The 14,887-nt window shown below is 42.9% G+C and overlaps 1 protein-coding gene across 4 annotated transcripts in view; it reads left to right on the top strand.

Moving 5' to 3' along the window:
• The window catches only part of pard3 (par-3 family cell polarity regulator), a 983,322-nt gene that overhangs the window by 556,968 nt on the left and 411,467 nt on the right, over nt 1-14,887 (top strand). For all 4 annotated transcript variants that reach the window (XM_033042021.1, XM_033042037.1, XM_033042013.1 and 1 more), the window contains exons 8-12: nt 212-337; nt 672-1,054; nt 5,580-5,719; nt 8,965-9,093; nt 12,701-12,739. In XM_033042021.1, the coding sequence (XP_032897912.1) occupies nt 212-337; nt 672-1,054; nt 5,580-5,719; nt 8,965-9,093; nt 12,701-12,739 (817 nt within the window). The remainder of the gene's footprint in view (nt 1-211; nt 338-671; nt 1,055-5,579; nt 5,720-8,964; nt 9,094-12,700; nt 12,740-14,887) is intronic.

The following is a 14,887-nucleotide window of genomic DNA, read 5'->3' as shown; positions in this document are numbered from 1 at the left end:
TGCCACCGTGCTGCCCTATCATGGCGCGAGATGGAATTTGAGTCACATTGGACTCAATTAATCTCTATCATTGTAACTTGGTGTTCAAAAGGCAAGCTGAATGTTGCTGCGATATTGCTGCGATATTGCTGTAACTGGAGAGAATTTTACTCTATGTGTTATGCATTGTACATTCAAGTGCTAATGACGAGCTGTGACCATTCTCTTACAGGACCCTGGGATTATTGGTCAAACGCCTGGAGAAAGGTGGTAAAGCTGAGCGGGAAAAATTGTTTAATGAGAATGATTGCATCGTCAAAATAAATGGTGGTGATTTGCGAAATATCCGATTCGAACAGTACGTATCTGCATGATGTATTCTTAAGTCTCAACCCAGGGTAGATCTGCACCTTATAAATCGTTGAGTTTCGGTAATGGTACCGAGTTTTTGCTTTTGAATATAATTTCATTTCTCTTTAAAAAAAAAGTGCCTAACTGATAATCTCTCAACGCACATAAATATTAAATGTCAGCGATGTAAATAAAATTTCAATCAATTTAATATTTAGCGAGTTGGTGCATTTGCATAAAAAGCCTTTCATGCTATGTAATTAAAGATTGTAATTATGTTAATAATCTCTATGAAGACTGATGGCATTCATTTGTTAATATCTCATCTTTCCTAAATCTAGAGCACAACAAATGTTTCGCCTGGCCATGCGTTCACATGTTATTTGGTTCCACGTGGTCCCCGCAGCAAATAAAGAGCAGTACGAACAAGTTCCTTTTGGTGATAAAAATGCCAGCTTTTCCAATCGGATCAATGTGGATACTCAGGGCAATGATCGAACGAGTGCGATGAATGCAAATCTGGACGAAACCCCGCAGAGGTTGCCTCGCCCAAGCAGTGAGGCGGATCAAACTGTTTCATACCCTCACCTACCTCACAATCATAATTCAGCGTCTAAACCACCAACAGGCCAGAACCCGAATCCCCAAAGAATGAACTCCACGCCTACTGCAGGTTTCAACACTAAAAAGGTCGGGAAGAGACTCAATATTCAGTTGAAAAAAGGTGAGAAAGTGATAAGTACAGTCTTCTTCTTGCGAATGAAACATAAACCAAAGGAACAGTTAGATCTCGAGCCGGGTGTTGAGCAGCCATGTTGTTGTCTCTGTGTCAATGTCTGCCAGGCCCCGACACAGTTCCATTTGGTGGGTGGTAGAGCGGGCACCCAGAGATGACATGGTTGGCTGTCTGTTGTCCTGCTCCGCATTCACAGGCTGGGCTCTGGCGGAGGGAGCCCCCGTCTCCACATGCTGTAAGCACAGCACAGTTGTGTTATTTCCTCGTCAATGTATTGAAGGGGTTTTTGTTCATGTTGCAAAATTTGAAAGACCCTCAGAGATTTTCTGTGGATTGAAAAACAATTAAATACCACACACATCCAAGCTGACAAAGAATCAATTCAAGTGGGTGCACTAAAGATGCGATGAATAAACAGCTTTTTATCAAACTAATTCACAGGAGCTTGATATTATTGGCAATGTTGGTATTTCTTCCTCATGTCTAATCGTCCCTGAATTCTGGGGATAATTAAGAGTCTATCGTATTGGTTCTGTCGGCACATATTACCCAGCCCTGGAAAGACCAGTTGATTACTTTCCTTGAAGGACATTAGTGGTCCACTTACATTCCAATACTTTAACCTGAGATATAAGGTTGTTTTTAGATCTTATTTCCAATAATTCGTGTTTGAAACAAAGGGGCTGAGAAAATTAATTATCCCTCTTCCGGCTCTTGCTAGCAATTTAATATATCCTACGAGGTATGATATGCATTTATAGATAAGGTTCTGCAACCTTTTCGATTCACCTTGAAATTAAAGATAAAACAAAGCAATTTTCATCCTTGCAGTCTCAGCCATGGTTTGCACGTGGCTCTGATGCAGAGAGCAAAAGCAGTCAATGCCGACAGAATGTCTCACAGCAATAATTCACCTTTGATCCCTTTCATATGGTAAAATATTACAAGATACTTAATTGGGTGGATTGTAATAAATACTCCAGAGTTGAACATATACTCCAGAGTTGAACAGGTCGGCTACGGTGGTGCAGCGGTAGTTGCTGCCTTACAGCGCTTGCAGCACCGGAGACCCGGGTTCGATCCCGACTATGGCTGCTGTCTGTACGGAGTTTGTACGTTCTCCCCGTGACTGTGTGGGTTTTCTCCGAATTCTTCGGTTTCCTCCAAAATTTCACTCCAAAAACGTACAGGTTTGTAGGTTAATTGGCTTGGTAAGTGTAAAAATTGTCCCTGGTGTGTGTAGGATAGTGTTAGTGTGCGGGGATCGCTGGTCAGCGTTGGCCGAAGGGCCTGCTTCCGCACTGCATCTCTAAACTAAATATGGAATGTGGAAAACGGAGAACAATGGCAATTTGGTCCTTGAAACACCATGGTGGGACTGGTCACCTGTGGAGACTTCTCTTGGGTCCGTGGGTTGGGGGGGCGTGTGGGACCAGGGGTCAGGCCTCCAGATGTAGGGAGTGGACTAGCTGCATTGTTCAACCACATGAGGGCAAAAGAATCCTGAGGTATATTTAATGTAATTGTTTATGTGGATTTGATGTGGGAATGCTGGTCGAATGTTCAGCTGAAAGAATGTTTCATGTTTGAATTTGGTTATTTTCTGCAAGTGATGATGGAGAAGAGATGACCTTGTTCCTCAACTAAGAGTAGATGATTTTGAATACTCAGCAAATACGACATTGGTGGAGAGAAGCAGTGCCGATGTTTCCTGTAGGGGAATCTTTCATTAGAAATGGGAGCATTTATGAACGCAACAGGTCACAAATGTTAATGGTGTCAAATGAAAGAACATGGTAATTATGAATAAATAATGAAAGGTGCCTCCAGGAAGTTTAAATAGAAGGTGTACAGGTGAAATCTGAAATAGCAGAAGAGGGGAAATAAAGGAGGCAAAATGCTGGAATTAAGAAATACAGAGTTGAAATGGCTGATGACCTGAAGTAGCTGAATTCAGTTTTGAGCTCTGAAGTTTGTCATGTGCCCAGTTACAAGAGATGCTGTTTTTTCAACTTGCTTCAAGCCTTTCAGGAACGCTATCAGAGGTTAGATTGTGGACTCGGATTGTAGTTAATGAGATCGTAGACTTAATATTCTTGATTTGGCTGTGGTAGATTGGAAAACCACATGGAAAGATCTGACACTCTCCCCTCTCATACCCCCCCACCCCCCATATTTATTATCAACATATTTGTTATCCAATCACCAATTCATCTCCTTTCAAGGTTCCTGTCGCCTTGTTGGGACTCATCAGTGTCCAAGGCTCTTGTGCATGGACTCCCTCTTCCCTTCCCCCCTCTCCACCCCCCCTCCCTCACTCCCTCCAAGACACAGTTAAAAACCGACCTCTTTGTCCAAGTTTTTGTTCATCTGCCCTGCAACGTCTCGGGTGGACAGCTATTTAATTCTGTTTTTCTTGTTCCAGTTCTGTAATGGCAAAATACATTGAAGGTGCCATGTAATTCTGTATTTGTATTAGACGTTGCCACGCAAGTAGCTTATTAAACTCGTCTCCCTTTCTCTGATACTACTCCACTCTAACCATTCACCTTGATTCCAAACCGATAATAACAGCACCTGCTTTGTAAGTGTGAGCATGTAGAGAGTCCAAACGTTGTTTTTATTAAGACATTACACGTTTGGTCACAAGCGAGTTTGGCGCACTCTAACATAAAGCCATTGTTGCTGCCGTTGCGCGAGGTTTGTCGACTCGAGCCCTCGAGCTAAGTTTCTGCTGTTGTTGCAGGGCACACCTCTTAACTGATGGCGTTCTCTTCCCGCCAAATGCAGTCACGTGGCCGTTCCAGTTCTGGTGACGAGGGTTCAATCAGTAAGTGGCTTGACCACCAGGTGGCGCCACACGCATTCCTTTCCTCAGCATCAGCATTCTTGTGGCCACTTTGGCCACAGTCATAAATTGACGTTTAATTACTCCAAGCTGGGGTGATGTTGCCCAGATTAATTTCACATAAAAGCCCTGGAAGTAACCAGATGGAAGAGATACTTTTCATCTACTGACACTATATTGAAAGCCAAACAGAATACTTGTAAACCAAAATAAATGACACTTGCAGCAGAATCTGCAACTGAATGAAATAACTTCCACTTGAGTGGATAGTTTTAATAACCTTCCTAATGTCCCTCAACTCCACTCCTAACATGCTTGTTAAATTATAATAAGGACTATGTTTTAGATTAAAACATGCTGAGCCCCCATTTATAATTGTTACACACGTTCCAGGTTTGAGTTTCTCGTTGGTATTTCATGCAAGCAATCACCTTGCCAGAAATTCATAACAAAATTATTCTAATAATTGAATAAGGTCACTGATCCGTTTCAGTCAACATGAGATGTTTACCTTCCGTGATGCAGGGTAATTGTCATTCATTTGTCTCATAGAAAGGTCAGATTGTGAACTTTATAGCTTACAGATCTTTGAGCCGTGGAAAAAAATCGTCTGTTTTTAGGTTTATGCCTCTGACATGAGTCATAGAGTGAAACAGTATGGAAACAGGCCCTTTGGCCCAACTTACCCACACCAGCCAACATGTCCCAGCTACACTAGTCCCAGCTGCCTGCATTTGGCCAACTTGCCCACACCAGCCAACATGTCCCAGCTACACTAGTCCCAGCTGCCTGCATTTGGTCCATATCCATCCAAACTTGTCCTATCCATGTACCTGTCTAACTGTTCCTTAAACGTTGGGATAGCCCCTGCCTCGACTAAGCATTGGAACATTCCCCTTCTCTCGTTTCGTCTTCTGATTTATTCCCTGTCTAATTGTTATGATCAATAATTTTTTTATTTAAATTTTCCTTCAAACTTTACCCCTAGCCCCCAAACTTAACTAATTGGATATCACAAAATGTATGCAATACTCATATTTTGTTATCTAATCACCAACTCAACTCCTTCCAAGGTCCCAGTCTGAAGAAGGGTCTCGATCCGAAGTCGCCCATTCCCTCTCTCCAGAGATGCTGCCTCACCCGCTGAGTTACTCCAACATTTTGGTCCCTGTAACCTTGTTGGGCCACATCAGTGCCCAAGGCTCTTGTGCACAGAACTCCCAGTTTTTTTTTTTGGGAAGGAGAACTTGATATTTTACAGCTTTGTTGACGTTTGACAGTGTAAAAAATGTCCAGCAGTGTGCTGTGATCTCAGCCCGGTGCCCACGGAGTCTGAAAATAAAAGTCAGCCACTTGCAGGGGAACAACACGAAAGGAAATCCCAATAACAGTGAACAACTTTCAGCATATGTTTAACATTTTATTTAAATTTTGCCTGAAGGCTAACATTGTGCTTTGCACTTTCTGCTCATTTAACATATTAAAGAAATGGTACCAATAATTGCAAAAATATATGCATTGCCAAAAATTGCATCCTTTATTAAATTTCAGAGAGAGTTTGTGTGTTCCACCATCCAAAATTTATATTTTTGTTCTATTATTAATGATCATTCAATCCCTCCTCCAGCAAAACATCAAACTAAAATTTCTGCCTTGCTCTGTCAGGTCCTGAGGGTCTTGGCTTCAGCATCACATCGCGTGATGTCCCTGTTGGTGGTTCAGCTCCGATTTATGTGAAGAACATCCTTCCTAAGGGTGCAGCCATCCAAGATGGCAGGCTGAAGGCAGGAGACCGTCTACTTGAGGTGGGTGGACACAACAATAAAAATCCATCGATTGTCAGCTTTTTACTTCAAACCCGTCTGTGTCCCAGGAGAGCTTCGAGCATGTTTTATCATGCTGTAGGTGGAGCTAATGAACAAGAACTGTGTATACAGACCTGCCTATGGTAGTGAAGTACGCATTTTTGCCCTATATAGTGAACAGTATTAAAATTAGCAGCACAAATGTGTGTAGTTTATGATTTGTAGGTAACTTTTACAATGCAGTTATATATTCGCAAGTCTTCTTAAATAGTTTATGATTTTGTTGTATATTTATGTTGCCATGACATTTAAAAGTTGGTACGATTTGTGTTGAGATATAAATAGTCGTGTAATAATATCCATTGTGAGCAAATAAAATATAATTGTCTTGAATAGCTTTAAAGGTAAGTAATAATAGAACAATAGAAAGGATAGCCTGGACTGTCATTTTGCTGTTAAATGGTTAAACATTTATACCATCGGCTTGTGTGTTAAACTGAAGCTCTGTTTAATTTTACAACAGTAATTGGCAAGGGCAGTAGTTCTTCCGAGTACCCATTCTCCAGATGTACAGGATTAATGTTTATGCACCATCAGAAGAAGGTTCTTGACACAAAACTCTCCCATTATGAGTTGTTGCAAGCTAAAGCCCCTGCCCCACTTTCACGACCTAATTGGCGACCTCTGCTGAGTTTGCCCTTGACTCATACTCGCAGCATGGTCGTCAGGAGGTCGTAGGAGGTCTTCGTAACTCTTCCTGATGCTCGTGAGTGGTCTCCGCGTACTCGTGGCCTCAAGTAGGTTGCGGCGTTTTTTCCAGCCTGATAAGAAATGTCCACGAGTAAAATAAAAGGTTGGCAGGGAAAAAATGGAAACTTTTTACTCGTAGGTAGGCCGTAGTAGGTCGTGATGGTAGTCGTAGGTAGTCATAGGTCGGTAACTGGCCCGAGAACAAAAATGCAAACATGACATCATTTTATCATGTGATCATTTTCCACTCGTAGCTAGTCGCAGTTGGTCTTAGGTGTGGAAGACTGAGGTCGAGGGGGGTCGTAGGAGGTCGAAGACATAGTCGTAGGAGGTCATAGACATAGTCGTAGGGGGTCTTTTACACGACCTTGACATTTTTTTCAACTCGTCTAGGGTCTTCTAAACTCGTGGATTAGGTCGTCCAAGTGGGACAGGCCCTTAACGAATACATAGGAAGGAACGGCAGATGCTGGTTTACACCGAAGATAGACACAAAATTGCTGGAGTAACTCAGCGGGACAGGCAGCATCTCTGGAGAGAAGGAATGGGGCTGCAGAAGGGTCTCGACCCAAAACGTCACCCATTCCTTCTATCCAGAGATGCTGCCTGTCCCGCTGAGTGACTCCAGCTTTATGTGTCTATCCAACGGATATATACTTCAGAGGTACACAAAATTGCTGGGGAAACTCAGCGGGATATATACTTCAGTCTATTTTCCCATTTGGATAAAGAAAGAAAGAAATATTGTCCTCACCTGACAAATTAACTATAATATTTGAGAGATTGAATTGGTCACAGTGAACTGTGAATCGGATAATGAGAGGCTTACTTGTAATCAATACAAGATAAGGATGCACCACAGTGGAGACATGCATGTTGAGTTTCCAGCTGGTCAATGTATGATTTGTGGACAGCAGGTCATTAATGAAATGTGTACTGAAGGAGAAACGTGGGAATTGAAAGCTTCCTATGATATCCCGTTCCCAGTTTGGTTCTCTATTTATGTCAGACATGGTTTCTTGTCAATTATAAAAGATGAAATAGCGGCACATTTGGATAGCAGTAACAGGATCGGTCCGAGTCAGCATGGATTTACGAAGGGGAAATCATGCTTGACTAATCTTCTGGAATTTTTTGAGGATGTAACCATGAAAATGGACAGTGGATGTAGTGTACCTGGACTTTCCAGAAAGCATTTGATAAGGTCCCACATAGGAGATTAGTGGGCAAAATTAGGGCACATGGTATTGGGGGTAGAGTGCTGACATGGATAGAAAATTGGTTGGCAGACCAGAAACAAAGAGCTGGGATTAACGGGTCCCTTTCAGAATGGCAGGCAGTGACTAGTGGGGTACCGCAAGGCTCGGTGCTGGGACCACAGCTATTTACAATATACATCAATGATTTGGATGAAGGGATTCAAAGTAACATTAGCAAGTTTGCAGATGACACAAAGCTGGGTGGCAGTGTGAACTGTGAGGAGGATGCTATGAGAATGCAGGGTGACTTGGACAGGTTGGGTGAGTGGGCAGATGCATGGCAGATGAAGTTTAATGTGGATAAATGTGAGGTTATCCACTTTGGTATCAAAAACAGGAAGGCAGATTACTATCTAAATGGTGTCAAGTTGGGAAAAGGGGAAGTACACCGGGATCTGGGGGTCCTTGTTCATCAGTCTATGAAAGTAAGCATGCAGGTACAGCAGGCAGTGAAGAAAGCGAATGGCATGTTGGCATTTATAACAAGAGGAGTCGAGTATAGGAGCAAAGAGGTCCTTCTGCAGTTGTACATGGCCCTAGTGAGACCATACCTGGAGTATTGTGTGCAGTTTTGGTCCCCTAATTTGAGGAAGGACATTCTTGCTATTGAGGGAGTGCAGCGTAGGTTCACAAGGTTAATTCCCGGGATGGCGGGACTGTCATATGCTGAGAGAATGGAGCAGCTAGGCTTGTACACTCTGGAGTTTTGAAGGATTAGAGGGGATCTTATTGAAACATATAAGATTGTTAAGGGTTTGGACACGCTAGAGGCAGGAAACATGTTCCCGATGTTGGGGGAGTCCAGGACCAGGTGCCACAGTTTAAGAATAAGGGGTAAGCCATTTAGAACAGAGACGAGGAAACACTTTTTCTCACAGAGAGTGGTGAGTCTGTGGAATTCTCTGCCTCAGAGGGCGGTGGAGGCAGGTTCTCTGGATACTTTCAAGAGAGAGCTGGATAGGGCTCTTAAAAATAGCGGAGTCAGGGATATGGGGAGAAGGCAGGAACGGGGTACTGATTGGGGATGATCAGCCATGATCACATTGAATGACAGTGCTGGCTTGAAGGGCCGAATGGCCTACTCCAGCACCTATTGTCTATTGTCTATAATGCGCACAAATTTTCAAGTGTCGTATGGGAAATTCCCCAGGAATATTATTAACCTGGTAGATTGAGTGCCTGTTTAAAAATATATATTTTTTAATTATTTTTTTTTACTTGCCTTTGCAATTTCAGGTGAATGGTGTTGATTTGACGGGGAAAATCCAAGAGGAAGTGGTGACACTGCTGAGGAACACAAAGATGGGTGGTAGCGTCAGTCTGTTGGTGTATCGGCAAGAAGAAACCTTTCTCCCACGAGAGCTGGTGAGTAGAACACCTGCTAGTTGGACAGTGCTGACCTTCTGTCCTTCATGTAGCTTCGTTTAGTTTTAGAGATACAGCGCGGAAACAGTCCTTTTTGGTATACAAACTTAAAGCACACGGTATTGGGGGTTCAGTATTGATGTGGATAGAGAACTGGCTGGCAGACAGGAAGCAAAGAGTAGGAGTAAACGGGTCCTTTTCACAATGGCAGGCAGTGACTAGTGGGGTACCGCAAGGCTCAGTGCTGGGACCCCAGCTATTTACGATATATATTAATGATTTGGACGAGGGAATTGAATGCAACATCTCCAAGTTTGCGGATGACACGAAGCTGGGGGGCAGTGTTAGCTGTGAGGAGGATGCTAGGAGGCTGCAAGGTGACTTGGATAGGCTGGGTGAGTGTGCAAATGCATGGCAGATGCAGTATAATGTGGATAAATGTGAGGTTATCCACTTTGGTGGCAAAAACAGGAAAGTAGATTATTATCTGAATGGTGGCCGATTAGGAAAGGGGGAGATGCAACGAGACCTGGGTGTCATGGTACACCAGTCATTAAAAGTAGGCATGCAGGTGCAGCAGGCAGTGAAGAAGGCGAATGGTATGTTAGCATTCATAGCAAAAGGATTTGAGTATAGGAGCAGGGAGGTTCTACTGCAGTTGTACAGGGTCTTGGTGAGACCACACCTGGAGTATTGCGTACAGTTTTGGTCTCCTAATCTGAGGAAAGACATTCTTGCCATAGAGGGAGTACAGAGAAGGTTGACCAGACTGATTCCTGGGATGTCAGGACTTTCATATGAAGAAAGACTGGATAGACTCGGTTTGTACTCGCTAGAATTTAGAAGATTGAGGGGGAATCTTACAGAAACTTACAAAATTCTTAAGGGGTTGGACAGGCTAGATGCAGGAAAATTGTTCCCGATGTTGGGGAAGTCCATAACAAGGGGTCACAGTTTAAGGATAAGGGGGAAATCTTTTAGGACCGAGATGAGGAAAACTTTTTCACACAGAGAGTGGTGAATCTCTGGAATTCTCTCCCGCAGAAGGTAGTTGAGGCCAGTCCATTGGCTATATTTAAGAGGGAGTTAGATGTGGCCCTTGTGGCTAAATTGATCAGGGGGTATGGAGAGAAGGCAGGTACAGGATACTGAGTTGGATGATCAGCCATGATCATATTGAATGGCAGTGCAGGCTCGAAGGGCCGAATGGCCTACTCCTGCACCTATTTTCTATGTTTCTATGTTTCGCCCACCGAGCCCACACCGACCAGCGATCTCCGCTCTCTAACGCCATCTCTACACATAGGACGGACAATTTTACATTTATGCCAAGCCAATTAACCTACATACCTGTACGTCTTTGGAGTGTAGGAGGAAAACAAAGATCTCGGAGAAAACTCACGGGGAGAACGTACAAACTCCATATAGACAGCACCCGTAGTCAGGATCAAACCCGGGTCTCTGGCGCTGTAAGGCAGCAACTCTACCGCTGCGCCACTGTGCTGCCCATATAGCCTTTGCTATACGATGGGATGCACCTCCAGCCTTTAGCAGTGGGGAGGAGACTCATTCTCTTTGTAACTACATTCTGAAACAGTGACTCATGGTCACCATATTCTTGAAAGCTTCTCAAAACAGTGGGTGCAAAATGCACATTTGATCATTCATAGAATCAAAGAGTCACAGTCATAGAGTGATACAGTGTGGAAACAGGCCCTTCGGCCTAACTTGCCCACACGGACCAACTTGCCCACACGGACCAACTACACTAGTCCCACCAGCATGCGCTTGGCCCATATCCCTCCAAACATGTCCTATCCATGTACCTGTCAAACCGTTTCTCAAACTTTGGGATAGTCCCTGCCTCAACTACCTCCTCTGGCAGCTTGTTCCATACACCCACCACTCGGATTCCTATTAAATCTTTTCCCCTTCGCCCTAAACCTATGGTCCTCTGGTCCTCGATTCACCTACTCTGGGCAAGTGACCCTGTCCATCAACCCAACCGATTCCTCTCATGATTTTATACATCACTATAAGATCTGTGGCTGCAAACTTAAAATGCTGCAATTATTTTATTTAATCTTTGAAATGCACAACAAGTTAGGATGGAATCTTATTTTCCTGATGAATTTTTACAAATTCTAATCTGAATCAAATTAACTTCTTGCTGTCACATTCATATTTAACATTATACCTGTATGGCTGAGTTTTTGCCACCAGCTGTAGCCCATATATTTTTCACAGAGAGCCATAATTGTAGACATGGTATACCTTTCGGAAACAAGCTGTTTAGGAGCAGAATTAAGCCACTCGGCCCGTCAAGTCTACTCCGCCATTCAATCATGGCTGATCTATCTCTCCCTCCTAACCCCATTCTCCTGCCTTCTCCCCATGACCCCTGACACCCATACTAATCCAGAATGTATGTATTTCTGCTTTAGAAATATCCATTGACTTTGCCTCCACAGCCTTCTGTGGCAAAGAATTCCACTGATTCACCACCCTCTGACTAAAGAAATTCCTTCTTCCTAAAGGAATGTCCTTCCTAAAAGAACGCCCTTTATTTCTGAGGTGATGACCTCTAGTCCTAGACTCTCCCACTAGTGGAAACATCCTCTCCACATCTTCTCTATCCTAGCTCTTCACTATTGGGTACGTTTCAATGAGGTCCCCCCTCATTCTTCTAAACTCCAGCGAGTACAGGCCCAGTGCCGTCAAAAGCTCATCATATGTTCACGCACTCATTGCTGGTATCCAGTTAGATTGCTAATTAAAGGCTGATCTAATAAATGCATGCACTGAGTCGTCCAAGTGAATGGTAAAAGAACAATGTAAAACTTGCATTTAGACCACAAATGAACCCAACTATTTTCTTAAAATTCAACCTTTCAAATAATTGCCTGCACATCAATTACATATTTTTCCTCTGCTTCCTGTGTGCGTGAAGATAATTTCTTTTGTCAGGCATGTTGCCGATAAATTCTTGACTACTCATGCCATAATGGGTGGCACGGTGACACAGCGTTAGAGTTGCTCCCTTACTGCTTCAGAGTCCCGGGTTCGATCCCGACTACGGGTGCTGCCTGTACAGCGTTTGTGCATTCTCCCTGGGACCTGTGTTGGTTTTCACCGTGCCTTTTAGTTTCTCCCACATTCCAAAGGCGTAAAGTTGTGATTTCACTGAAAGTCCAAGTTAACTTCTTCATGACATTCCCGATCTGTCATGAGGCCATTGAATATTTTAAAGACTGTAGTTACAAATTCCTTTCCAATGCAAATTTAAAATATGCACTTGTGATTTATTAAAATGTTCTGATTTCTTTAAAAAGAAGGTGGTATCTAATTAAAGCTATAAAACGTTTTTGTCATCTAGAACACACACATTAGATAACATTCTCCTTCAAGCGAGTGGAAGAAGGATTTTAAAATATTGGAGACTCTCGGTTCTATTCTCCCCACCATAGTAATTGATCTCAGCTGTAAGACAAAGCATTCAAGGGCATCTTTCCCATTCAAACACGGGTTGTCTTTGTTACTGTTTTCATCTGTGTTGCACACATGCTCGCGCCTCTTACACCATATGTTTTTATCCTTTGTTATCTAGAAAAAAGAATCGATTCAGATGCAGGGACCAAGTGACTTGGTAAGAGTTCTGTGTTTTTAACCAAGCAAACTGATGGGGAACATCTGACACTGAAGCAGAAAATCAGATTTGCAGATGCCCCCTCTGAATGTACTTTTCTGAAGTGTAGTCTCGATTTCTTACAGATTTTAGTGCCATAACTAAGACGGAAAAACTGAAGAAGTCAGTGCATTCAATTTATCATAGCAGGTGAAGACATTTGTCTAGGAAGGAACTGCAGATGCTGGTTTAAACCGAAGGTAGACACAAAAAGCTGGAGTAACTCTGCGGGTCAGACAGCATCTCTGGAGAAAAGGAATGGGTGGCGTTTCAGGTTGAGACCTGAATTAGGATCTCGGGCCGGAAAAGTCTCCCATTCCTTTTCTCCAGAGATGCTGTCTGACCTGCTGCGTTTTACCAGCTTTTTGTGTCTATCTTAAGATATTTGTTGTTCCACATTTACGTACAGAAATCTTGATCAAATCAACCAAAGTTGTGTGCAGCTGATTATTCAAGTCAGTAGTATCACAAGCTGCTGCACAACTTGAACCTAAATTCGTGATATTCTAACGCTTTGCATATTTGTACGGAGCTGGAAGACTATTTTTGAAGGAAAGCATATTTAATTTATTTTCCAGGTATTTCATATTTTCCAACCTATTCAGCATATCTATGCCAGTGTGTGTACGTGAAGCGACTCACTGAATATCAGTACTAGAGTTTGTGTGGTATTTATGCGATACATCAATGAAAGTGCATTTAAGAGGGCCTATAAATTATCTGTAAATGCCATTTTGTATTCTACCTTCTTAATTTGAAAAGGGGTTGCGAATTACTTTTAGGTGCTTAGTTTGCAAAATATGTCTGTAATTATTTTCCTCTGATGTACAATAGACCAGATGGTGCATGAGAGTGGAGAGAGGAATGGCAACAATACTTATATGTTCATCATGTTTCTTTATTCCCATATTTAAACACAATATGGTTGGTTATTTGAGTGAAAAAGATGCTGCATTTGGTGTTCAATCATATCAAAGGGGAAAATGTTCATTTCCTCTGGTAATACTTATTTATATTGGCACTGAAATATTTGCTGACTTGGAAAATCTATTCGGAGCTACTATTGTTAGATCTAGGTAGAGTTTGTTTTACTGTTTCACTAGAAGTAGATCACCCTGTGCCACATTAAAATATACTTTCCATTGCAGTTTTATGTCCCAATTAATCAAGTATTTTTTTAAATGAGAAGCCACCAGGTCATTAAAGCAAGGTTAACGTGATAATCTCAGACATAAGTGAACCATTTACCAAATTTATCGCAAGAGCTGCTTGGCTTTCAATGGCTGTCTGCCCATTTTTTCATGGTCTGCATCCTGACTGCAGAACCAATCATAGTATAACTGGCTTCGGAGAGATTCGCCCAACACCTACGCACAGTCCGCAGTAACCAACCCGATCTCCCGGTGACTCAGCACTTCAACTCCCCCTCCCATTCCGAATCCGACCTTTCTGTCCGGGGCCTCCTCCATGGCTAGAGTGAGTCCCACTGCAAATTGGAGGAGCAGCACCTCATATTTTGTTTGGGTAGTTTACACCCCAGCGGTATGAACATTGACTTCTCCAATTTCAGGTAGTCCTTGCTTTCTCCCTCCTTCCCCTTCCCTTCCCAGCTCTCCCACAGCCCACTGTCTCCGCCTCTTCCTCTCTTCTTCCCGCCCCCTCCCCCGCACCCCCACGTCACTGAAGAAGGGTCTCGACCCGAAATGTCACCTATTCCTTCGCTCCATAGATGCTGCCTCACCCGCTGAATTTCTCCAGCATTTTTGTCTGCCAAACGGCAATGGGCGCAATGTATTGAAAGTGCCAAAAATGAAGTGGCAAGATGTCGTGTTACCAGCTATGTAAACGCGCATTCCTGGGTAACAATACAGGATTCCAAACCAGGTCCCCATGACGGAGGTACAGAAAGAAAAAAATACCTTAACATCAAAAGTTGATGAGTTTGAGAAACATTTTATGGTTGTAGGAAACCAAACATCATGGTTACTATATAGGCAGTTCTATTCGTTCTCAAATACTAACTTCGATAGCCATTACCTCTCCGGGAAGTAGGTTAATCGCTTAATGGCTCATACAGTTGCTCTAAGAGATGTATTTGGCAATTTAGTC

Source organism: Amblyraja radiata, chromosome 2 (genome assembly GCF_010909765.2).
Source record: "Amblyraja radiata isolate CabotCenter1 chromosome 2, sAmbRad1.1.pri, whole genome shotgun sequence".
NCBI lineage: Eukaryota > Metazoa > Chordata > Chondrichthyes > Rajiformes > Rajidae > Amblyraja > Amblyraja radiata.
The sequence above is the reverse complement of the archived record's forward strand: the minus strand, read 5'-3'. Positions and strand labels throughout refer to the sequence as shown.